This window comes from Monodon monoceros, unplaced genomic scaffold, assembly GCF_005190385.1.
Source record: "Monodon monoceros isolate NGI ecotype Baffin Bay Population unplaced genomic scaffold, NGI_Narwhal_1 Super_Scaffold_11, whole genome shotgun sequence".
Taxonomy (NCBI): domain Eukaryota; kingdom Metazoa; phylum Chordata; class Mammalia; order Artiodactyla; family Monodontidae; genus Monodon; species Monodon monoceros.
Genome location: NW_021703767.1, coordinates 15,220,750 through 15,244,149, shown reverse-complemented (window position 1 = coordinate 15,244,149; position 23,400 = coordinate 15,220,750). Strand labels below are relative to the sequence as shown.

The 23,400-nt window shown below is 37.4% G+C and overlaps 1 protein-coding gene across 8 annotated transcripts in view; it reads right to left on the bottom strand.

Annotated features, from left to right (window-relative positions):
• The window catches only part of GRIK1 (glutamate ionotropic receptor kainate type subunit 1), a 419,685-nt gene that overhangs the window by 34,943 nt on the left and 361,342 nt on the right, over positions 1 to 23,400 (bottom strand). For 3 of the 8 annotated variants that reach the window (XM_029214399.1, XM_029214396.1, XM_029214400.1), the window contains exons 8-14: positions 21,443 to 21,550; positions 19,224 to 19,268; positions 14,054 to 14,167; positions 12,013 to 12,216; positions 11,098 to 11,321; positions 5,230 to 5,348; positions 931 to 1,148 (exon numbers count right to left, since the gene is read on the bottom strand). In XM_029214399.1, the coding sequence (XP_029070232.1) occupies positions 931 to 1,148; positions 5,230 to 5,348; positions 11,098 to 11,321; positions 12,013 to 12,216; positions 14,054 to 14,167; positions 19,224 to 19,268; positions 21,443 to 21,550 (1,032 nt within the window). The remainder of the gene's footprint in view (positions 1 to 930; positions 1,149 to 5,229; positions 5,349 to 11,097; positions 11,322 to 12,012; positions 12,217 to 14,053; positions 14,168 to 19,223; positions 19,269 to 21,442; positions 21,551 to 23,400) is intronic. The other 5 variants (XM_029214401.1, XM_029214405.1, XM_029214398.1 and 2 more) reach the window with 3 other exon arrangements.

Below are 23,400 nucleotides of genomic sequence, written 5' to 3'. Positions count from 1 at the left end.
TTGGTTACAGTTGCTGTTTTCCTTTTTTTCACATGCACAATACCTCTTACAAGAAGGTTCTAGCCTGGCTGTGTCATAAACCAAGTGTGTGATTTTGAGCAAATAATTTAGCTTCTGTGGGTTTTGTCCTCTTCATGAGTAAGGTGAAGGGCTGAACTTTCTGATCTCTAAGGTTTTTTGTCTTCTTTAAAGGTCCCAGGATCTATTAAAATCCATTTTCCCCCCATGGGAGATATAGTATCTGAGATCTGATAATAAAAGTACTGCAGCTTATTCCGTAAGCAAGGTGGAAATCAGTTTCATTACTCTGGGTAAGTAATTAAAAAGACTTGAACAACAAAATGCACTTGACACTAAAACCATATTGATTCTAACTACAGGAAGGCTATCGGAAGGCTATCGGAAGGCTTCAGGCTGCTCTGGGAGCCCTGTCCCCATTGGTGCAAATGCAATATTAGACTGGAGTCCCCTGGGATACTTTTGGTTTTAATTTTCCAAATAGATACCAGTATCCACACATTTACTTATCATCTGCTCCAGTACAGAACAGGAAGAACAAAACAAAGATATTCAAGCATTCTGAGTGTCATAATTTCAGGGTAAGTAATCTTTACTTTTGTGGCTTCTATACATGAGTGATTAATTAATGGGTATAAAGACAAGAAAAGATATTGAAGATACTGACCTGTGGATCTGAGTGTACTCAGTTGGGGATAGAGGGAATGATACCTAGATGGGCACTGAAGAAATTGTTTTATGTGACAGCTGAGGGTACCTAGGTCCCTTGTAATCAGATTTTGCCATTAGACATTTTATTTTGTAAAAAAGTTGCCTAACATGTTTTTGGGTTTTTTTTGGACGGACTCTCATTCCACAGCCTCCTCCCCTCAGTATGAGATAACCGCTGAGAATATATTGTCAGTTCCTTACCTTGAAGAAGGTCATTGTTGATCCATCTCTGACTGCCCCATATTCTATCTTGGTTTGTTTTGCCAGGTCATCTGCTGAATCAATGGGGGATTCCATTCGCTCTACTGTCAAGAAGGCAGCCAGATTGGCAGTGTAGGATGAAATGATGATTAGCGTGAAAAACCACCATATCCCTCCAACTATTCTGGTTGATAGAGCTTTGGGCATCAACTCTGATCCTGTGATGGTATCGTCAGAGTAAGAGAGTTAAACAGTTAGGAGAGAAAGGAAGACCCGTGATTTGACACTAGCCTAGAGAGATAATGCATTTTTGTGACACAAAACTATAAATCTATCAAGGTTTTACTCTCTTGCGTGTAGGTGAATAGGTGCATCTTTTTAGAAAATGAAGCAAAATCTAAGTGATCTTTTATCATTTATCAATGCTGCTGTTTAAAATGTGATTTATTGACATTTGAAGGCATTAAATGATTTTAACCCTAAGATATTCTATGTTTAAAATTTACAGATAGTTTAGTTGCTTAGATTTGAGTTTGTTTGCTTGTTTCTGCTGAAAAGTCAATCCCAGGCTTCTGGACTTTTCTTACTGTCTGATATGCATCTTATTGTTTGAAATAAAATGTTCTAGGTTGTACAACTGTGAAAGCTTTAAAATGCTAACTTACTTTTATTTAATCTTAAAGAATGAGAGAGACTTTCAAAAGATTAACATATCATGTCATTTATCACATGTACTTTAATAAAACACTGGAGTTTCACAAATCAAATGAAATTGGATGCAGCCATATTTGACAGTAGATGAATCATTTTTTATTGCTTTATGTTACTTTTGAAGTCAAAATTACTTTTTTAAAGTAGATTCTTATTTAACTGAAAATAATATATTCACTGAAAAGGCACAATTTTGTCCTCAAATAAAGTACTATTTTTTAATTATACTTCAAAGACTGGCTGTTTTGCAGGTGGAAAGGGGCCTTTTCTGCTAAGAACATACGTTTTAGATGTTATCAGATGATTCCTGATTATTTGTAAAAAGGTAATATAGAGGCATTTAATGTATTTACCAAAAAAACCTTTCTCTCTTAAAGAAAGGGTACATGTGTGAAGTTTACCTACACAAAGGACAAACATCTGTGAAAACTCTCTAGCTCAAAACTTTTGATCAAACTTATAGAAGGCCATAAATCCAACAGTAGAATCAAAAGGGACAGAAGGGTATATGCAGCACTTACCCCAATTTTATCAATTCATGGATGGATTTTTGGTTAATCTGCTTGCTTGAAACTCACCATTGGTTCTGTACTTAGCATTTCCTCCATGAAGTTGGAGGAATGTTAGAGTTTATGGGACCAGTTAAAAAGTGAAAGGGAAAAACCCTAAGTTAAAAAATCCAAAGTATGAAGTTCAGCAGGTGAATTACCTGGTTTAAAGGAGTCTTTCACTTTTTTGATTGGATGTTTTGAAGTTTTGTAGTTAATGACTTAAGATAGAAAGGGACATTGGAGTTTACGAATCTACAAATACATGAGTTTATGCTCAAGTTTAATCTATAAACAGATACAAATATTGCTCATGAAATCAAAGCCAGCTCATGGTAAGCAGATAAAGGTTGGCAGAGTTTCTTGACTTTGAATTAGATGTATTCTTCTAAAGTTATTAGGTATCTTTGTGCTTTATTGTCTTTTAATGAGGTTAATGGCTTCACTGTGGTTTTTATTTCCTTCTTTTGTTTGTTTGTTTGAATTTGGGTGTGTAATAATACTCAGATTTATAACAGTTTTCATTAAATTGCCTCTAAGAATTTAGTAGAATAGTTTGTTGCTCTCTTGTTTTAATCTTTCAGTTTAATGGGATTTATATGCCTGTGGGTGTATGTGTGTGTTTAATGCCCAAGTTTGTTTCATATCTTTGTACTTCATTGATCTAGCAGCCTTGTGGCAGTGTGATATTATTTTAGATTTTTCGTTGGCTATCATTAAAATACCATTTATTTCATAAAATAGCTGTGGGAAATAGGTAATATAGTTAGTAGATATATTTTCTTAGCTTATAGGTATAGATTTTCTGCTGTAAATTTATCCTTATTTTATTTGGCTGCATTTGTGAAAAGATCAGATTTTAATTTATTATTTGTATAATTATGTGTTATATGGCAGTAAAACTGGACAGACGGATAACCAGCTGTTGACATGTAATGATAAATTCACATCTATCACACTTTAAACTAATACATATTTATACTTTTGGATGAAGTGGTCTTGGAACTTAAAAATAATTTGTAGAAACCTACTCAGGTTACATTTCAAACCCTTGGTAGATGGTATGAATTATATTTCTCAACATTTCATCTTTTTAAAAAATTTCACACAATTTTGTGACTTTCATGACTCTCAACATTAATTTACATACTTAGAAATGACTTCACTCAAGTAGAGATGATTTTTCTAAGTTCAGAACTCTAGAGTATGAAGTTATGAAAGTAATAAAAATAGAATAAAACATCATTAGAAAATATTTGGGATGAGAGACAATACTTGCTGAAGTCTCTTTACTGCCTTTTATGGCAGACATGACAGCCAATCCTGATCCAGACTTTGCTCACGCTCTGTAGAAAAGAGAAAGCCTGATCATCACATTAAAAAAGAAATTAAACAAAATGATTTCCAAGTGAGTACAGTGATAAGCTTCTGCTAACAAGAGCACAACAGTCAATACATAAGTTAGCTACCTGGTCCAATGCCACATGCTAAGGACAAGTGCACTAACAGTCACCAGTACTGCAAATTTTTACATTTCAATATATGTTTCACCTGACAAATATTTTAAACTTCTTGAAAAACAAGCAGAGTCTGGTTGGGGTTGACTGTCACGTACCCAAGGTAGTGGTAACTAGCAGACACTGCATCCCACGGTTTGCTGTGGATGATGGGAAACTCCAAACAGGTAGAATATAAAAGAGAAATTTTAGGGGCGGGAGCACTCATATGACAGAAGACAGTCACAGTCATATGTACATGCACAGACTTGCCGTGTGCTCTATGAAACCCAAGTCTATATTTTTCTATTCTAATGGCACAGGAAGGCAAGCTATAGGGAAGGAGGGGTGTCTCTCACTCTTTGAAAGTAATTGTTCACAAGATAAATGCCTTAAAAAGTAAATGCAGTGGTAAAGCGGTATATGTCATCTAATGAGTTTTCCTGCAGGATTTATAGTTCTGTGCTATGCTCTAAACTCATGCAAGTGATTTCTAGTAAATCAGGTGCTGTGTCTACACCTATTTGGCAGTGCCTGAATAAACTACACTTAATTGCATGATGAGAGGTTTTACTCACTCTCTTCAATTATTTTGTATTTCCACACTAGAAACCCTTGCTCTCTCTCCCTGGAATTTTTAGAGACAGACTATATACATTCGAGTAGATGATAACAACTCCCTCATGAAAAGCCTTAGGGTTCACACCTAAGTAACAAACATCTTTAATATATATCCTAGTTGAAATTTCCTTTGCCAATTTATTTTGCAACTTGTTGTCAAATGAGCAGATATTCCAAACACAACAGCATCTGTGACTTATGATTTTCTTAAATAAATGCACTTATCTTGAGAATGGTTTTCTATATCATACGTTTGGAATCAAAGCTGAGGAATATCCACAAAAGAGTTGGATTTCTTCCAAAGGTTAAAACAACTCACTCCTCCCTCCCCACCAAAATCAAAATCTTCCAAGTCATAGAAAATGTATAAAATATATTACATTCCTATGGTTTGAATTTCAATTCCCCCAACTTCTCCAGTTTACTGTTGCTATGGTTACCAACTAACGGAGATCGTAAAAGGTTACTGGGAAGCTAAGATGAATCCCTGTAGGGTCTGTCAGAGTGGTAATTAGTTGACAGTTTTAGGTACTGTGAGCTATTGGAAGAATGTAAGTCAACCTAATTTTCAAAGGATTCAAACTTTAATTCTTTTCAACCTCTAACTTGTGAAGTTAGGAAAAGACTGATATCTCCATCTATGCCAATTTGTAAACAGTTTCTAAGGTAATTTATCTCTTCCCTCTCTCTAGGAAAATTTGTGTTCATTGCTTGATAGTAAGTCTTATTTTAGATATATAGCAAAGGAGTTTCATTTCTGTCATATTTTTTTATTTTTAGAACTGTCTAGGAAGCCGGGTTCTATCTTTTTGATTCCTGAGATAGTTTTTATCCTACCCTCTATCTTCTTGGTGGAATTTACCAGCATTAAAACCTGTCAGCAGACTGTGGGATGTGTGTGACAAAGATGCGCAACCTTGTACCTTGTTGCATGAGAGCTCCAACTCCAAACCAGAAACTATTTAGTAAAGTAAAATTGTTTTCCACCACGTCTGAGTCAGGATTGCATGGGTGGGGGTTATACCACTCGTAGGGTGTAAACCTGTGGTAGTTAACAGAAACAGTCTGTAAACATGAGATAAATATATGTGGCACCAGTGAAAACCCGCTGAACAATGCGGAACACCCAACAGTTAATGATGGACGCATCAAACCAAACAGTAGGCCATATTCATAAACTTACAGCTTTGGTGGGCAAAGTGCGAAGGAGACTTTAGGCATTATATTTATCAGACTTCTGAGTTGTAGGCAAAGCCCACTGGTTGTCTGGAACTGTACTCCCTAGATCTATGTCTACTAAATTGTTCTGAGTTTTCACTCATTTCCATTTTGCTGAACAACTAGATGGACTGTTAAAGAGAGGTTCACTCATCCCGAGTATTTACCCCACAAAGTAGCAACGACAGTGACACACACACTGTTGCATACCAGCTACAGTATCAAGATTCTGTGTTGCTAGGTGCTGTGGAAGGCACAAAAACAGAGGGGTGACTGGACTTCAAGAGGTATCTATGGATAGAAGTTTAAAGGAGTCTATGTAGTCTAGTGATTTCATAATGAATCAAAGGAGCTGCAAGTTTGAAACAATTAATAAACAAAAAGAATGTCTGGATTGGGATGTATTAATGTTTTTATGATTGTATATGGAGATAAAAATCACAATCCTTAAATGAAGAGATAAAGTTCAAACTTAGAAGTATCCTGGCCCAGGCACAGGGGTTCATTAGTGTTAAGGACACAGCATGTCTCAATGGAGAGTTTTAGATTCAGACACTCTCGATTCATTTTGAATTGTTCCTAGAACTATGAATTGTGATCACCTGATCACCAACCCTCATTAGTTAGGAAGCCAACCTTGAATAAGTAACTTAAGCTCACTGGCTTCAGTTTCCTTATTTTTAAAGAAGAGGGAATCCAGATATCTCTAGGGTGTGTTAAAATAAAAATTTGAGGAAATGAAGAGTTTTGATTCTTCCTCTGTTTTCTAAACATCTGTCTGATCTCTACAGCCCAAGGAGCTCCCTGCTCTGTGGTTATATTTTAGGACTATCTTTCCAAGGGGCACTTATTTTTCCAAAAAGACATTAGCAGGTGCTCTGTAAAGTGATCTGGAAATGATTAAATGCAGTAGTCCTTAGCACTGGAAGCTTTGCTGTTTACCATTGGGTCTTTTAATGCAAGCAGGAGTAATGTTAAAACACCATAAAGCCAAGGAGAACATGTGGAATGCTCTCCAGCCATAAGGTTTCAGCAGTAAACAATAGCAGATTGCTGACACTTGGGGAGAGTTGGTATTAAAGTGAATACATTATCTAAAGCGAAAAGCAGGGCACACTGTGAATCATGCACAAGGAACTGGGCAGACAGTTCCTCTTAATGAAAAACCATTCTCTAACCCCCCAGACACCTTCTGAAATGTATACAGCATCTCCTCATCAAGTCTTAGGGAGACTGGGATAACAGCCTTGTAGTTTATGCACCTTCTCCACAGCTGCAGGGCACACAGTGCAGGTTCCTGTGAAGCTTATGAATATAGCTTTAATTGACAATGCCATGCCAATACATTTTAATTACTGTTTCAACAATAAAATTAAGTTTTGAATTTATACTCTCTTATAACCATAGTAGTTTGCTGAGCTGAAGAACTGAATACCAATATTAATGAACCTACTAATTGAAGCAGTACACAGAGTAAAGATGCCGTTACTTAAACAATATCATTGTCACTTGTACAATAATTTAAAAATATTAAGTGCAATAAATTAGGCAGATTATGCATTCAAAAGAGGGAGTTTTTCTAAACAGATCATAAAACCTGGCAACCACCAGCCCCCTGATATTCTGGCATTTCTCCCCTGTATATGCTCTGATGAATGAGATCACCAGTTTTCTCTTTGGAATGCCGCATCTAACTTGGTCTTTTTTCAGTATTTCATACTTTGCAGTTCTAAGTGAACAATTAATCTAATTTTCTATGGCAAAAAAGAAAACTGTCTAAACAGCAATGTGATTCTGCCTGCTCTGCAGAGATATTTTAGATCCTTTCTCTCTGAGATTCTGAGTGACTTGGGGAGTGTGTGGACTGAGGAATATTAAATAGTGATTTGATGCTGTGTTGTAAGACACTGACTTTTCGTAATGCAGTAGACCTACCTGTTGCCTACCAGATGTAGATATTTCAGCTTGAAATTCCTAATGCCTGCTTAAAGATAGCTAGTGTGACAGTAATGTCAGCACCAGGAAGTCTGGGAGAAAGATTAATACATGACCCACACCAATGATATTCTGAAGCTGCTATCTTCAACTGATACTGATTTTTAGTGAAATGTCAGAGAAAGGGACAAATATGCTTAGAATTTATGTTAAAATTTGCACATAGAAGAGTAGCATTATATTGAAATACAGAGGTTCATTTTGGTTTTATGTTTATATATGCCAGGCTTTTACTTGAATGGAAGATATAAAATGCTGGTCATACTGCAGGTTTCTAATTAAGAGATTCTTTTAATGGCTGAGAATAGATATTAGGGTGTATCAAGAAGAGGGAGATCTATTCATCTTTTAATGGAGGAAGCTCTATTCGATCTTGTAGCATAACTGTTGGGTTTGTATTATAACTGTAGAGTTATAGTCAAAGGTTTTCTTGATTTTTCTTTGCCAGAAGCCAACTTAAAAAATGTTCATTTTAAGAAGATGAGCATAAATTATAAGATGTAATCAGACATTATATTTGGATATTTGTTCTATCTAAATTTTGTGTTCATGATGGTTATAATTCCTTGGGATTAAATACAAAAAGTAATTAAAAAAATGTCAACCACAAAACAAAAACACTGACATGCACATTTGTAACAAGTCATGGTAACTAAAAAATTTATATGGCTTTCCTTAGTTTGTCTAACTTTATAAATTCAATTCACTTCAGCAAATGGTTTTTAAGTCTCTGTCTAGTGAGAGCATTAGCCTAAATGCAGTGATGGGCTTTATTTTTCCCCCTTAAAAAGACAAGAAAGGATATATTTCAAAAAGCAAATTCAAAAGCCTCTCTAGAGCTAAAGATGATTAGGAGGTTAGCTGTTTTTCATTTCTATTTCACTAACTTTGAATGCAAACCACTAAGGTGGTAACAGAAAGTCATTTTACATATTAGCTTATGGATGCAGAGTGACCAAGTTCAAGCTATGATGGTGGGAAGTAAAAGTGAATTGGCACATTTATTCGATCAGGATTTTGTCTTTGGGAATCACCTCCAAAATATATTTAGTGGCTTTATGACATAGAGGCAGGAATGGATTCAAAGGTGTGGAGAGGCTGAATGTAGCTGAGAGTACAATCCCAATGATAGTGCACTTGTACACTGCAGGGAGTTATTTTTTATATTTTTATATTTTCTATGTTTTACCATCATGCTGTTTGCAAGTTTGCATTTGATGCATGACATCTCTACTTCCCCAAGACCCAGAGTGAGAGGAAAGACAGTGAGAAGGGAGTGACAAGGAGAATAAGCTAAATAAAGAAGAGCTGGTTTATAAATGATACTTGGTGAGTAGGAATGTTGAGTGGATAGTATTGACTAGGGGAGAAAGGAGGCTGCTTTCTTAACTGAAACAGAGTGAAGTTAGAAAAGGTAGGGCTCTGGTTCATCAGGAGGTTATAGAGGAACAGACAAAATGAGGAGGGGAAAACTACTGAATGCTACATTATTTTGACGTATTCTGGTGGTAAAAATAAGGCCATTTAAAGGCACACTTGGTGTCAAATGTAAGAGAACTTTCAACCTGTATGCTTGTGAGAATTTCTGGTTGCTGTTGACATGGTTTTTTCTTTCACTGATTTTGGTCAAGTCAGTGTGATAAATGATGTAATTACTTGCTCATCAACATTGTCTTTCCTATTCTACTCATTAGCATCACTGCTTAGACAAAGCAGTGAGCTGGGGAATATGGAAACTCACTTCTCTGTTGCCCTCTGCTGCTTGGATTGCTCTACTAGCCCTAGAATCACTCAGCAGGTGTGGGCCCCAAATAGAGGAATGGAACAACAAGCCAACACAAGACTTCTAATTTATTGTTAGAGAGTACATCACTTTAGGGTGGTCATTTATTCAATGGCCATTCTAGGGCAGTATCCATTTCACTTATGAGCCAGTAATGAGAAATGCTCTTCCAAAGGTGAGTTATTCACCTTTGAAAATTTGATACTCAAAGCACTATCATCTTTAATTATTTAGAGCATGGTTATTCAAACTTGATGCTATTGACATTTTGGGGTAATTCTTTGTTGGAGGGGGAGGGCTGTCCTGCACACTGTAGGATGTTTAGCTACATCCCTGGACTCTACCTACTATGTACCAGTAGCATCCTCCACCCTCAGTTGTAACAATCAAAAACTATTTCCAGACATTGCCAAATGTTCCCTGGAGGATAAAATCTCTCTTAGTTGAGAACCACTGATTGAGTATTAATGTATCAAAGGAGAGTATGACTCTACATACTGACAATATACTATTTTATGAGGTAAGATACATGGAAAGAAAGCTTTGGTCATTATTTAAAAGTAATTTAATATCTGGAGAAAATTTGGAAAACAGTCTAGGATTTGGTAATGGTACACTTTATGAAGTACAGAGAACTTCGAAATATTCATTTCATATTGAACATATGTGACTCACCCACACGTGAGAGCACACATTTATTTGCCTTTACTATGTCTGCTTTATGGATCTGTAAGACCTTTCCAAACTAGGTTATTTTTCCCAGCTTTCTTTATAATTATGCTAGGGAAAGAGTTACCTGGCATTAATCAAAACCATACAGTGAACAATGACAAAGAACTAGCATGAAGAAAGATTTCTCTTAGAAATTCCTGGAGGGAAAACACAAATTGATTAGAGAAAAAGTTCACTGAGTTTTGTTGAAGGATGAAAAAGATTGAAAATGAATAGAGGACATAACAAAGAAATCATTTTTTTTACAGGGTTTGTCTAGGGATATCAACTGTCTAAGCCAACAGAAAGATAAAGCAGCTGTGTTTCCAATTTAGTATCAAAGGTATTTAGAAAATATGATCTACTGAATGGTAGATCAGTAGATCATACCATTGAAAAACTGTGTAGAGCAGAATGGTTAAATGTAGGGTTATCTCAGAAAATAAAATCTAAACTGAAACATCAGGGTAGCATAAAGATTTCATGCCTCCAGACTGGATATATAACTATTCTTTCTTTTTATTGTTATTTCCAGAATTCTCTTGTTAACTGTCTATTTTTTTAAAAAATAAATTTTATAAAATTTTCAAAGTATTTGTTTTTATTCCTGAGGATTTCAAAATCTTGTTTAATCCAGTGCTTCTTATTTGCTACAATTCCTAGCTAACTTTTTTCTAGTTTGCTTAATATTTGTGAATATTCCAGGGATCAAGAATCTGGACACAACTTTTCTCTTTCCTGTTGAAACATTTTAGATTTATTAGCTGAGCTATTGCTTTTGTGGCAATATAATTCAGGGAAAAATGGGTACATAACCATTTTACATTGTTTTAAGTACTGATAAAATGAAATTAATATAATATATAAAATTGTCTCCCTATTATCTTTTAAAGTTACCTTTATGAATAATTAGAAGATATTCATTTATAGAGTGGCTTTTATGAGGGAGAACTTGACAGAATAGAACACCAGGCAAAACTAAAAGAATACTTTGAAGCTCTTGATCTCTGTCTACCTCTAGAGCATACAGGTCAACCTGAGGCTGACATAGATCTGTTGTAAGTTTAGTAGTTCTCTAACTTACCTTGCGATCACAAAGAGTACACAACTGACTCCTAAACAGGCTAAGAGCACATACATCCAAATGTCAGGAGATAGAGGGTTGAGGAAGGAGAAGACCCCTGGGTTGGTGCCATTGGGCTTGTGGTAGAGAATGCTGATGCCCAGGGTCATGAAGGGTTTGGAGAAGTCTATGACTTTTTCCCGCACGTAAGTGATGGTAAGAGGAGCCACCGCCAGATCAGCCCTCTGCAAAAGCAAGTTTGAACTTGTCACCTTAGTTGTCTACCTTCCTGGTGAATGTCTAGACTTTTCCTGGTTCTCCTGATTCCTATTCTCAACTCCAAATGCTTCTCACACAAAAACCTTCTGTGCTGATTGACTCTAATATACAAACAGTTGATTTACACAGTTATGTTTACAAAATAGTATTCATTAGCAAAGAGAAACCAGACAGTGTGAAACACACACGCACACGACATATATATATATATATATATATATACACACATACATATTCTGGAACTAAATGGGGGAAAGAAAACTGCAGAAGAATGTCTTTAAAAAAGGGCATGTGAGAAAAATAAGAAATGAGCAACTAGATCATAAAAGTAGTTGATGAGATTTTGCTCTGAGCTGCAAACTTCAGAACTCTTTATATAATCTAAGAATCATTCAAGTTTATTCTTCAGTATGAAGGATGGGCCCATAAATTTTTATCCTCAATTTTTCATTACTTGCCCTTCTAAGTGGGGAAACTACATTGGTAGGTTGTTTTTTCCCACTTTTCAAGCCATTTTTATGATTTAAAAAAATAAATAAATAAAACATGTCTTCTGACTCTGACTCAACCATTTTTTCTCTTTTCTTTTACTTCTTCTCATTATGCACTTTTTTTTGACATTGAAGACCCCTATGTAGGAGATATAGTTTTGCTTACATGATCTATAAGTTCTTTGACCATTCCATTCCACTCTCCTTTGTCATTCTGAGCTCCATATTTGCCATCAGGGACAAGTTTAACATCATAAATGAAACCCAGGATGTTTGACAATTCCTTCAATAGATCCAGGCAATATCCTTCAAATCTGTCATTTCCATACAGGGGCTTATCAGATTTCCTGTACATCACATAGGGTTCTTCCTATATGAAACAAATCACATATGAAACCCTGTTATAATGAAAGGCAGAATTTACTTACACAAGCTCTATCAACAGCCAGAAGATATAAAATATTTGAAAATTATTTTTAAGATTTGAGAATACTAAAGAAAGTCACTTTCCCTTCTGCCTTTGTTAAACTCATCTTTTGTACATCCTCTACAAATATAGAACACTTCATATATTATTTCACTCCCTCCTCTCTCTTTGATTGAGAGTTTTTCCCCTCCACTGCTGAGGGCAGAGCTGTGAGTGAATGGTGTCATAGAGACACAATCATTTTTGAACTTTAGGTCTGGCAGAGAAGGCAAGGGACAATCTGATGTCTGGATGTCTGGCATGCAGCTGTGCCCACACCCAAGCTTCTAGTGCTAGACCCACCCTCCCTCCTGGCTTTTATCTATGAGCTTCACCTACTTACAAAAGGGAAATATAAATCAGCAAATATATTCTCTTGTTCTTCAAACTTCCTGTCTACTAAATACTCTGAATATTTTAATTTTCTCATTTCTCAGCTAAATTGCATCTCAACTTCACTATTCCCTTATTACTTACCTATTTTTTCTTGGTTTCATTCAGGATATCCTATTCAAAGGCCATTTCAGTGTCTTCTTTTATCATCGGTTCCACTTTCTTATTTGAATGCATCTTAGAGCTCACATCTGGTAAATTCTTTGTTTATATGCTTATGTGATAAATCCCCTATCCTATGAATAATGGATATTTCCTTAAGTCTGCGTATCTATAATCTTATTAATTAATTTGAATAAATAAAAATTTATTTTTATTTATTACTTATTTATTCTCATTTGAATAAATAAAAATGTATTTTATTTTATACAATCATAATAGTTACTACATTACTGATCTGTCCTTTATGTTTAGGCTTATCCTCAGACAAACTGATAGAAGTAGAAAACTCTGTATTTCCATGAGAAAGTTTCAGAGAAAGTAGACACCAGGAAAACAAAACGGTTTTCATTTTGGATGAATAATTCTCTGAAGCTAACTGTTTCAGAAATAAATTGGCCTGACATCATGGACTAAATCAAAACAGGAAGGTCCAAAAGTGAAGATTTTAGAGGTGGCCACTCCCTTTACTTCTTGGATTAGGGTAGAGCAAAGAGGGAGAACAAACAAATTGTGAATGCACAGTTGCTAGATGGGGGCGTGACAGGGGTTCCAACACAGAGTAGGAGGTACTTTTACCTGGGCTTTTGAAGAGCAGTTAATAAAGGGGCTATTTACAAAAGAATGAGCAAGACAAAGGGAGGCAACAGGGATGGTGGTGAGAATTGCAGTGGGATATAGACACCCAGGGAGCAGCATAATTAGGAAGCTAGGGCTGAGGCAGAGAGGGAGGAAAGAGTGTTCCAGGAGTCCAGTGCAGTTAGCGTATGGAGGCAGGATCATTGACAGGATAGAAGCTATGGCTGTGAAGGACAGAAGTTCTGACAATACTGTTGGGAAACAGAAGAAGAAATCTCCTTGGGTCTCTTCCTCCACTTCCCTGGTCTTAGTCTCCCCTTGGTTGAAACCAACCAGCAGCCAGAGAGCAAGGGAGACCAGCTGGGTGGGGCTAGAGAGTGGAGCAAAACAGAGATGAGAATGGATTGGAGGTAGGAAATCTTCAGAACAATGTTGGAAGCTGATAATTCAATCTATTATAGGTACACACAAACATATGCTTCTAGTGTCCCAATTAAACATAGACGTTTACAGAGAGAGTTGTTGGCATGAAAAGGATAGTTGAGGAATCCTTCAAGGTCTAGAGTAAGAGTCTGGATAAGATGCCCTGAATTCCACATAGTCAACTTACCAGAATTGTGGTGACGATGAGCGTTCGGTTGGCGAGTGAATCGGTGATATTTTTGGACCTGTCTTTGTTGCCGTCTGTCATGTTAAGCCCACTGTTGGAGTTCCAAATCCCAATCTACACAGAACACATTACATCAGAGGCTGCTGGCAGTCAGTGATGGAATTTATGCTAAAGAGAGGTCCCTGGTACACCAGGAATAGGCACAAAAGCTCATATTCTGGGAAGAGGACAACAGGGCATCACAGTGGAAGCTACTAAATGTGGGAAAACAAAACAATGGAAGAATGAGTGTGTAGATGGAACAGAAAATTTGTGCTATGTGGGGTGGAGTAGGGGGAGGTCCTTTTGTTTTTAATTTATTAAGTTCAATGTTCTGTTTTAAATTAAGAATTTTTAAATGAGTATTGGATTTTCTTCCAATATGTATTTGTTGAACAGCTACTTATATGACAGGGATTCTTCTAGGCCTTGGAGGGCATAGCAGTGAACAAAAGAGATAAAAATTTCTGGTCTTGTGGAGCTTACATTTTATTGATACAGACCTTGTGTTACCAAAGTATTACTATCAATGCCTTTAAAATTTATAAGAAATGGGATGGAGGAGGCAGGATGGATAGTGGAGAGATCAGGCATCTAAAAGGGAAACGTAAATGGAAGAAAAAGTGTGGATGAGCAGTAAACTAAGTTCTAGGCCTATCTTACTGGAGGAGTCAGTGCTGGGTCGGGGTGCCTCTTGTGAAAACTAGTAGTACTCTGTTCATACCTTCCTTGTACCTCTGTTCTGGACCTTCTTCTGTTATTATCATCTGTTTACCTGTCTTCTTTGTTCACTTGACCATGAATGCCTTCGGTGAAAGTATTCACTTTTATTGCTTATTGATCTTTTTATCTATCACAGAAGTAATCATTGTGATTGGCAGTCAGTGAAGCCCATTGTTCTTTTAAGAAATAATAAGCCAAATTTCCTCTAGTGGCAAAGTCATTCCTGGGTTATAAGACCTTGTAGAAGTATATTGATTTGTTTTGCCTCTGGGGACAACCTAGGAAAAGAGCCTCAGAGAATCGAGCTCTTTGAAGCCTTCTGTAGGCGTTTACTGCCAGCCTAGTGAGATGGGATGCAAACCTGGTTGCAGTGTGATATCGGACAAGATACTAAACTTTCTGAGCTTTCGTTCTCTAACTATAAAATATTTTATAGGGATGCTGAGCATATCAAATGAGTAGATGCATGTGAAAGTGTTGGTATAAGCGCTGCACAAACATTAACAAAGGACATCTGAATGACTGCCTCAGTAATTTCTTTAAGCTTGTCCTGTTATGAAAGAACTTGGAATTGTTAGTGAAATTCTTTTTTGAAATTTATAAGCTGATAAAGTAAAGGAACTATGAAAAACAGGGTCAGTTTAGGAACACCAACACTTGGACATACTCTGGGATGGACAGGGTGGACCTATGCTTGAGCTCTAAATATACTCTTCCAATGGGAGGACACTGGCTAGCTGGACAGAGTATGAGCTTTCCAGATATACTCTTGTCCAGATTCTAATTTTGCAATTTACCAGCAATGTGACCGTGGGCAAGTTAATTAACCCTGCTGTGGCTCAATTGCCTCACCAGTGAAATGGAGACATTAGAGCTTTCCTGATATTTAAATAAAGTTTTACCTGTGGGAATGTTAGGCTTCTTTCCGTTTTTATTTATTTACTTTGATTTACTGCCTAAATACAGCAGCTGATAATTCATTTAGCTCGACAAGTATTCTTTTTAGAAATATAAATTCTTTGAGGAAGTTGCAAGTACTGTATCACACATTCACACATCGGTGTGAACTATTTCAGTTTCACTGTCTTCTTTCTATACTTGATTAGAGCTAGTTGGTTGGTGACATAGGAGACAGGTCTAGATAAATGGGGGTTTGGGGTAGTTTTTGCTTTTGAAAGTATTCCATCCTGTCTATAGAGAGGGTATTAGAGGTAGGATTAAGCTGTAGGTTAACACCTTTAATAACCATTCAGTCTTTCCAGGATCAAGAGCGAGATGTTCATCACTTAGAATGCACACAACACATGTCTACTGATTAAAGAATCTTTTCTTTGTCTGGCTTTAAACCCAAGAAAGGGGGACAATATTTTCTTTCCTCTCTTCTAACCTCCGCCCCTACTCTCACTTTTTGGGGGCAGGGACCCTCGCTTCCAGGAAACGTATCTCAGGCTAACCACAACTGGGAATCTATTGGTTTTCATCCAAAGCTATGCTTTAGGTTGTGAACAGTTGACTTCTAACTCTATGAAGACTGTGTCTAAATTGGGCCCTGGCTGTGCTTTTAATTAAAGCTTGACTTAGGCACTGGGGAGAATGGAACCTAATTTTTAATTAAGTATTGAAAGGTGGAGAAAATCACTGTGTTTTTAACCAATTTATTAAGTAATGAAATGTGTTCTCTGTAACTCTTATTTCTATTACTGCCAAGTGTTTAAAGGACCTATACTAATATTTGCAAATGGCAGTGTTGAATGGCCTTGCAACATCACTCCCTTTTAAAATACAAACTTGAAATTGTAGACAAATACACCCCACAGCTTAACATCTGGCTTTTTTTCTTTTATTAACCTCACTAAAAGTGTGGAAGGTCAGATATCATTGCTGATGTAGTTCTAATCAAATGATTCCCAAAGTCCCATTCAGTGTAAACTTTCCTCCATAAAATAAGAAAAAGGAGATTATTTTTTCCTACTATCTGTGTAACAGAAGTTTCCTCAAATCTAGACTAAAAGAGTTTTAAAGTATAGTAACGATCAAGCTATTCCTGGGAAGTGGACAGTTTGGAGTACATATGGAGTTTAAATGACCTCAGTCTTCTATTTTCAAACCTTTTAAGCACCAAAGCAGTAGAGTGCGTGTGTGTGTGTGTGAGTGCGTGTGTGTGTGTTTGTGCGTGCGTGCATGCATGTGTGTGTCTTTTAAACCTAAGCTGTCCACTGACTTTACCCGTTAATTGAAGTAAATGAACACGTGAATGAATGTCTCTTTCTGAAAAAGCAAGATTCCATGATTCATGTGTATTAGGCAGAGGGACACAGTTAAGTTACCCAGATGCCAGGGTGTTTAGCATTTCAGTCCTGTTCTCCGACCTTGGAGGAGGGCTTCCAGGAAGCAGAACCTCAGTTTTCAAACTGTAGCAAAAGCAGTCAGCAGCAATTCACCAGTGAGAAGTAGTGGACGGTGGACCAATTATTTGTTGGGAGGAAGGCTCAAAAGCAAAATTGTCTGGCCCTGCCTTCTTTCACTTTGTAAACTGGCATGAGGGAGCAGACGTTTATTATCTCAGACAACAGAGGGAAGCATTTGAAAATGAGTGCCCAAATGCCATTAAGCAAACTTTTTTAAAAGAAGTAATGCAACAAAAGGATGCTCAGAGAGTGACTAATACCTATCTCCCAAACCTGGTATGTGATTCACATAAACTCAAAATCCAAAATTGTGGAGTGAAATAACCGAGCACCTAGGGGATAAAAAGTGTATCTGTTTTGTGTATCATGAGCTTTATGGACACATATTTTTAGTGATGGGTTTTGTAAAGACTGCTGTATCCGTCTTTTGGAAAGAATTTCAGGCAGACTCTTCTCTACTGAAAAACGTCAGAGCGCAGAGAAGAGCTTTTGGAATTTGAAGACAATGGGGGTGAATCCTTCTCTTGTAAGATGGAGTCTTGTAGGGAAAGGCCAGTGTGTTTGTTGGGCCTCAATAGGTCTCATGTGCTAGCACTCAGGTTACTGTAAATTGTTGATGAGCAGGCATAACACAAAACACCACATCACAGTGTATACAACTTGCAAAGTGGGCAACGATAGGTCAGCAGGAAGGAAGAGGCACAACGGCATGGAGGTAGGAGGAAAGCCAAGAAGTGCAACCCTGGGAAGTGGGGGCGATTATTGCAGTTTAGTGACAAATAAAGGACAGTCCCCTCCTCTGAGTAAAATTTCAGGGCTTAGATTTCATTCCCTAGGATATTTGGTTTGAATTAATTCAACATTGCATAAAGTGCCTGGAGTCTCAAGCTGGGTTAGTGTTAATAAGCTTCTTTCTGGGTGCCAGTTAGGTTCATCTACTTATTAGCAGAGAAGAGATGGGATTGCCTTCCCTGTGCCTTTGGTAGCCTGATTCACTGAAGATTAAAACAAGGTTATTAAACCCGTTTTTAAACTTTTTTTTTTAAACTTAAAAGCAGGACATTTTGGAGCTCATCTGAGTACTACCAAAAGGGAGACAAGGTTTTTGACTACAGGGAGAAACTGTTTACACTTTCTATGACTTAACTGATAATTCAAAAGACGAAAGTGAACCTGACAAAACTGTTCAAGTTGAACAGTAATTTAAGGTCCATCTGTCAATCAACAAATAGTTTAGCAAGTGGTTTTAGAGAGAGAATGAAAGACAATGTTTGCATATCACTAGGGCATTTTCCTGACCTGAATGTTTGTAATGTCTAACATTTGCTTCTGTAATAAATCTGTGCACATTCTTTGACAACATGATACTAGGTGTTATGATTTACAAGATAATCTCATTTCCCTTACAAAACCTCTAATGTTTTTGTCCTCTGGAAACTGGGGTTCTAAAACAAATTGCAAAACAATATGCACTGACAATTTTTGCTTTACTGCATAAAAAAACATAGTACATAAGAAAATGGAATTTCTAAAAATGGCTCGTATTTTGTGGTGGTGACATTGAAGGAGATGTCCCAGCCCTTCTGAGCCTTAGCCTATCTGACTAGTCTGATGGATCAAATCTACTGTTTTTATGCCCTTTAGGGAAAAATATTTAGTGATTCGAGAAAGAATATCAATGACCCAGTGTCTGCTTCTGTTGCAGTTACCTGCTTTCAGTCCTAACAGGGACACATCCTACCCGGGAGAAACAAAAATAATCTAGGGGGAAATATTTAATCCATCATTATTTAATCCATCTCAAGCCTGTTTCAATTCACAAGCAATGTTGTTGAGAGACAACATATTCAATCATCCCCATTCTCCTTTTATATGGAATATCGCCTCTAAACTGCAATTGGAGAGCTACTGGTCTGGGAAAACTGGAAGGATGCAGGTTTTTCCTTTGGTATTTCCCACTCCACCCCCAGATTTCCTGCAGTTTTTGTCTGTGTACAAACCTTCTTCCACACTTTATATAAGTGTTTAGACACTTCGCCAGCAACCTTGGTTTTCAGAGGGAAAAATAAAAATAGCACTTAATTAAAATGGAGCATGGAAGCCAAAAGGTATCATGGTGATTAAGTGTTCACAGCATTACATTCCCACCCATTATTGGGAATCTTGCATCTTAATTCAATATAAAGCCTGAGAACTGGTACAGTAAAACGATGAACCAAGTACTGGGTCCCACAGAAGTTACTTCTACTAGGTGGTGCAACCTGATTTTCACTTTTCCTTTTGCACACCAAATAAATGTCTTAAAGTTCTTTTGAATATGCACATCTATGCTGCAGAATTAAAAGGTCTTCATCATTCCTTAAGAAGACATGTTAAAGGCATTTATAACCAGATTAGTCAATCGACCAATGAGAAAATAGGCTTTTTCTAACAACTTTCCCTATGGACCCTGCAAAAGGCTGACATGAAAAGATTGGCCATTTCTTCCCTTGACGCCTGAGAAGGATAGGTTGGCTTCCCCCATTGCTTTAAGGTTCAATCAGCCTTCTCAGGAATTGAGCCCAAGTCACCTGAAGAAAGAAATGTTATTGCAAACAACGAAGAGATAAAGAAACAAATTGAGAAAACACTTTCATCTAATTCGATTTTGCTTTTGTTGGAAAAACACCAATAGAATGTGCATAATATGGACGTGTATAAATAGCTGGAAAAGCATAACAATAGCTTCATCTATGTCCTCACACATCTGAGCCAAAAAGATGTTTCTTTAACAGGTTTTGTTCCCTCTTCAGCTCTGTACATTAAACGGAGTGGAGAGGGAGAAAGAAGCATGTATAGAGAAGCAGACATTTTCTTTAAAAAAATCATTATAGGCTTTTAGTCCATAACAATATTATTTTCTTTCCTTGTGTTCCCTGTAGCCCAAATTCCACATCCATTATGGAGGCTAGGTTGATGCCTTGTGCTCTGTCAGAGCATGTTAACCTAACAGACAAGGAAATCAGAGTGAAGAAGCCTGAGAGAGAGACAGAGAGACAGAGAGAGGAAGAGAGAGGCAGAGAGACAGAGACACAGAGAGAGAGAGGAAGAGAGGAGATGAAGAGAGAGGGCATTTTTAAAAGGGGAAATCTGCGTGACTAGTGTGAACTCTCAAAGCTGTGAACTAATATTTTCCTCAGACATTTCAGCACTGGTGGTCACCTTTTACATTCAGCCTAATTAATCTTTGTTTATTTTAATTAAGCTATTTGGGGGTGAGGTATAGTTAAGACCTTAAAAAAATGTGTCTCAGTTAACAAAAGCAACAAAACAGAAATAGAAACCTTATCTCATTTTAAAAATCATGGAAATATTTCAACTAAGTAAAACTGATTGTTCCCAAAGCCATTCTTTTACATTAAGCTTTTTGTCCCCTATAGTGAAAAAAATGTTGGCTTATAGAATTTTGGTGTTCAGATAGTTGTTCTGGGGGCTTCAAAATCTTTTTTTTTAAGGTTTTAAAGGGCAAAGTCTTCACACTATAAGTGTTAATTATCCCAATGCATAGCTGTGAATACGAAAATTGGTATAATAAAGAGGAGGCAAATTATTTTATTATTATTAATTAAATAGCTTACATTTGCATTGCTCTAAATAGTAACAAGAATGGAACTCAAATCATTGAGAGGTTGAGAATTATAACTAAATAAGCCTAAAATAAGAACTCAACATTAAAATCCATTTTTTGGCATATGTCCTCCTAAAATTAGGGATGCAAAGTTAGTTTGCTTCAGTAAGCCTTTTCTATCCTACTTAATTTTGTCCCTCTGTCACCAGTCTCAAAATGGAGTAAAATTAAAATTCATTTCTAAGTAACCCTTGGATGCCATTCCAAATATAAATCATCGACAGCTTCTGACTTCCCAAGTCTAAACTCAATTTCTTAAAACCTTTGAGAAATGAGGCTAATGACATCCACCCCTAAGGTTATATATATGTGATAATATAATGATACTTGTATATAAACGAAGCACTATATAACCATTAGCACTGCTATTAATAGCACACACAATTTAAGAATCTAGCACATCAACATCTATCTGCATATCAGGGAGAGAGATCTAGAAAACTGGACGTAAATGAACATGCTGAGAGAATCACTTTATCATTCCCCTACTTGTTTGTGCAAGTAAAAATGTATGAGCAGTGCTTTTTTCAAATTTATTATTGAGGAGGTTACCTTTTCAGTTCCTTCCTCTTTGAGGCTAATAATGTCCAGGTCAAAATCCTTCCTCAAGCCATCGGTTTTATTGAAGGTGATACGCCCAGTCAAGCCATCCCACTGAGCCTATGAACAAAAGGAACATGGCATTACTGTTTAACACTTATCATAAGCCTAACACCATTAAAACTGTAATACCTCAAATTCATCACAGTATCCAATTATTTGGTTTCATCATGGTGTTATAAACCATTGTGTTGCTTCAGTAACTTGATAACAGAGCACTTCACTGTTTTATTAGCACTCATTTATTTCGTCAGTTCTAACATTTTAACATCAGTCAAATCTGTAATAGTGGCACTTTAAATGGGGAGTTTGGAAAGAATGACTGTAAAATTTCTGCACATGGAGTAAACAAAATCTGGGAAGTCAAAATATTCAGCTTTCTAAGGTCAATCCAAATACTTTTCAAGGTACTTCTCAAGGGAAGTAACTCTCTTTTTTTCTATGTGAAAATGATATAATCCAGTGATGTACTATCAAATTTTTAGTGTGTTTGTGATTTAGTCTTTCCAATGTCATTTGGGTATTATATTACTTTCCTGTGGCTGATGTAGCAAATTATTACAAGCTGGTGGCTTAAAACAACAGAAAGTTATTCTCTCACAATTCTGGAGGCCAGAGCAGAAGTCCAAAATCATTATCACTGAGTGAAACCAAAGTGCCAGTGGGGCCATGCTCCCTCTGGGGGCCCAAGGGAGACTCGGTTCCTTGTGTCTTCCTGCTTCTGGTAGCTGCCAGCAATCCTTGTCTTGTGGTTGCATCACTCCAGTCTCTGCCTCTGTGGTCACTCTGCCTTCTCCTCTTCTTCTTCTGTGTAATCTCCTCTACTTCTCTCTTATAAAGACAGTTGTGATTGCATTTAGGGCCCATGCAAATAATCCAGGATAATCTCCCCATCTCAAAAATCCTTCATTTGGAGTGACATCACCAAGACGGTGACACAGAATTTTCCTGGCTTCCCTCCTCTTCACAAGGAGAAAATTAACTACTATTCAAGGACAAGACACTACTGAGAGAATCCTAGAACGTGGGGGTGAGGCTGAAGCACCACCCCCCGCCCCCGCCCCCAACAACACAGAGACCAAGAGAAACTGCATTAGAAGGTAAGAGAAGTGGCTACACATTGACTGCATTGCCCTTTTCCCAGGCCAGCACAGCAACACACAGAGAGGTCTCTCCTGAGCCTCTGGTTCCTCCAGGGGGAAAAGAGAACCCAGAGGAAAACCAGCTCTCCCAGCATTGTGGGTAACATTGCAGGAGCCCCTACTCTGATCTCGCCCCTCAGGGATTGCTTGGGGATGTGTGGGGCTGGACCACTGGAAATCTGACAGTGATGGAGATGCAGGGAGGTGTTCGCAGTGACCACCACACAGATCTTGGCAGACCAAGTTCATTCCTGCAGTTCCCAAGTAGTAATCCTAACCAGAGGCTTTACTTATCTGAAAAATCTAGTTGGAGGTACATTCTGACCAGAGATCTAGGTAGGCTATAGATCTACTTGATTCAGATCCTCAAATGAGGAGTTTTGCCAGCGTTGGAGCCTGGTTTGCCCACATCCAGGCAAGGAGCTGAATCACAGCCCCACCTGCTGTGAAGATTGTCTTGTGACCCCATCTGACCAGAAGGGCTGGAGACAATTCCAGGAAGCTATGTGGTCCAGTGACACACGAACCAAGAGGTGAGCAGAGCCAAGAGTTTGCAGAGCAAAGCCAGTGGCCCTGTTCAGTTAGGGAACTTGTAATGTATGTCAACTTCAGTTAAGACAACAAACAGCTTTACTGGATTTAGAGTTGCTTGTCCTGCTGTGCCTGGACAAGGAATCTAATTCATAGCTCTACTCATTGCTGAATACAGCCTTCATCTTGTCTGGACAGGGAACAGAACTGGAGCACACAGAAATAGCCCATCCATCA